The sequence below is a fragment of the Varanus komodoensis genome, unplaced genomic scaffold (assembly GCF_004798865.1).
Source record: "Varanus komodoensis strain SLA01 unplaced genomic scaffold, ASM479886v1 scaffold106, whole genome shotgun sequence".
Taxonomy (NCBI): Eukaryota; Metazoa; Chordata; class Lepidosauria; order Squamata; family Varanidae; genus Varanus; species Varanus komodoensis.
Window position 1 is genome coordinate 787,800 of NW_025335301.1, and position 1,908 is coordinate 789,707.

A 1,908-nucleotide genomic window follows, 5' to 3' on the forward strand; every position below is an offset into this window, starting at 1 on the left:
GAAGGCAACTCATGAAGCATCGGGGACAAACAGCAGCCAGCCCAAGGACGGGAGAACATGGGGAGGGTCAGCTGCAGCCTCAAAACACAGGCCACACTTTGGAACCAACGTTCAGACCGCCCTGGAGGAAACTCCGAGGAGATGCGATGCAAAGCGGAAGTGGAGCATGCGGGGGCCAGGAGGGGTGCCTGCAGGGGCACCGGGGTCCGTGGGCCCCATCCCGATGACCCGAGCTCCAGGGCGCGGTGCCCCCCACCCGCTGCGGCCACTGTTCCCCCAGCAGCACTCACGAGGCCGTCAGCGTGGAGTTCAGCAGCAACGTGGTGCGGATGCGGTAGAGCTGGGCCAGCGTCAGCTTACGGTGCTGGACCGCGTGTGGGTCGGAAGTGGAGCATCGGGTAGCGGGGGGCTCCTCCCCGTGGCACTCCCCAAGCAGCCAGCAGGGGGGGCGGGATCCTTCCAGAGGGGTGGAGGCGCAGCCCCCAGGCTCCTCAGCCTCCGACAGCTCCGAAGTGCTGCCGCCGCCACACAGGCCCGCCCTGCCGGCCCCTTGGCCCCGGGTGCCCTCCGTCCATGGGGGGCCCGGCGGGGGGATCACCGGGCAGAGTTCGGAGAGGCTCTTGCTCTGGCTCAGTGGGGCCTGCCGGGAGGCTGGGAGCAGCCGCACGAGGCTGGCCTCCGACTCGGACTTCCGCACTGGGCCCTTCGTGGCCAGCAGCTGCACGGGGACCTGCCGGCGCAGCTTGGGAGAGCTTGCCCGCTGAGAGGGCCCCACGGGGCCCTCCTCCTCCTCCTCCTCCTGCTCCACCGCCGCCACCCATTGCTGCTGCCCTGCGAGCTCCTCAAGGGAGGAGGGCGAAAGCGTCCCGTAGGCGCTGTCAATGGAGGCCGAGCGGCACGAGCCCGTTTGCGGAGCCAGGCCGTGCTCGGGGCCGGTGAGGGGAGGCCCCCCGGACTCCATGGTGGGCGGGCTGGCGGATGCCACGGTGCTGATGGACGCCTTGTCCGCAGGCGAGCCGAAGGGGCCGGCCTCCACGCCAGGTGACGGAGGCTCCTCGCCAGCTGCCGCCACCACGACGGAGATGGTCTCAGTGGAGCCGTCGGAAAGGCTGCAAAGCAAAGTGCCCGAGGTCAGGCGATGCCACGCTGCCCTCTGGCTCTCGTAAGCGCCCAGTCCTCACCTTCAACTCCTGGGAAAGGCGTCCCACCAACGTAGCGGGCAGGAGACCAGGCCTGCCACACCACCAGGGCCTAAGCCATGGGTCCTCAAACTCCGGCCCGCGGGCCGAATCCGTCCTGCCATGCCCATTTACCTGGCCCGCATCGGAGGTCTGGACGCCCCACGCCCGCTGCCCACCTCGGCATGCGTGCAGTGAGGTGACTGCTCGCTTGCTTGCTTGGAGATCATTTTGGACTCTCCCGGAGATATCCGAGCGAGCGAGCGAGCCGCCACCTCACCAGCCTGCACCCGCCACCACCACCTTTCAACTGGCCCCCTGTCGAAAAAGTTTGAGGACCCCTGGCCTAGATTCAGGTTACCCCCCGGAACTGCTTCTCCAACAGGATGCTCTCCCCTCATGCTCTGCACTCAGATGATGCGCCGAGGCCCCAATCCGAGGATCCCCCCGCATACCCCACTCCAGCCCCAAAAGCAAATGGAAGCACGTTTCCCTTGTTCACCCAGAGCCGAGGTGGCGAGGACACCAGGGACCCCTGTGGGGGCGAGCGATGGGGGCCTCGCAAAGCCCACCGGGTCTGAAGAGCCATGCGCGGCTGCTTCACCACCCAGGCTCTTGAGAAGGGCTGGGGCTGGGGCTGGGGGACGGGCAGGGGCTGGGGCTGGGGCAGGGGCGACGGGCTGGGGGACGGGCAGGGGCTGGGGCGACGGGCTGGGGGACGGGCAGGGGC

The 1,908-nt window shown here is 68.7% G+C and overlaps 1 protein-coding gene across 1 annotated transcript in view; it reads right to left on the reverse strand.

Annotated features, from left to right (window-relative positions):
• Positions 1-286: 286 nt before the first annotated feature.
• PLEKHG5 (pleckstrin homology and RhoGEF domain containing G5) overlaps positions 287-1,908 on the reverse strand; it is a 60,367-nt gene continuing 58,745 nt past the window's right edge. The window contains exon 20 of the mRNA XM_044419657.1: positions 287-1,109. Coding sequence (XP_044275592.1) covers positions 287-1,109 — 823 coding nt within the window. The remainder of the gene's footprint in view (positions 1,110-1,908) is intronic.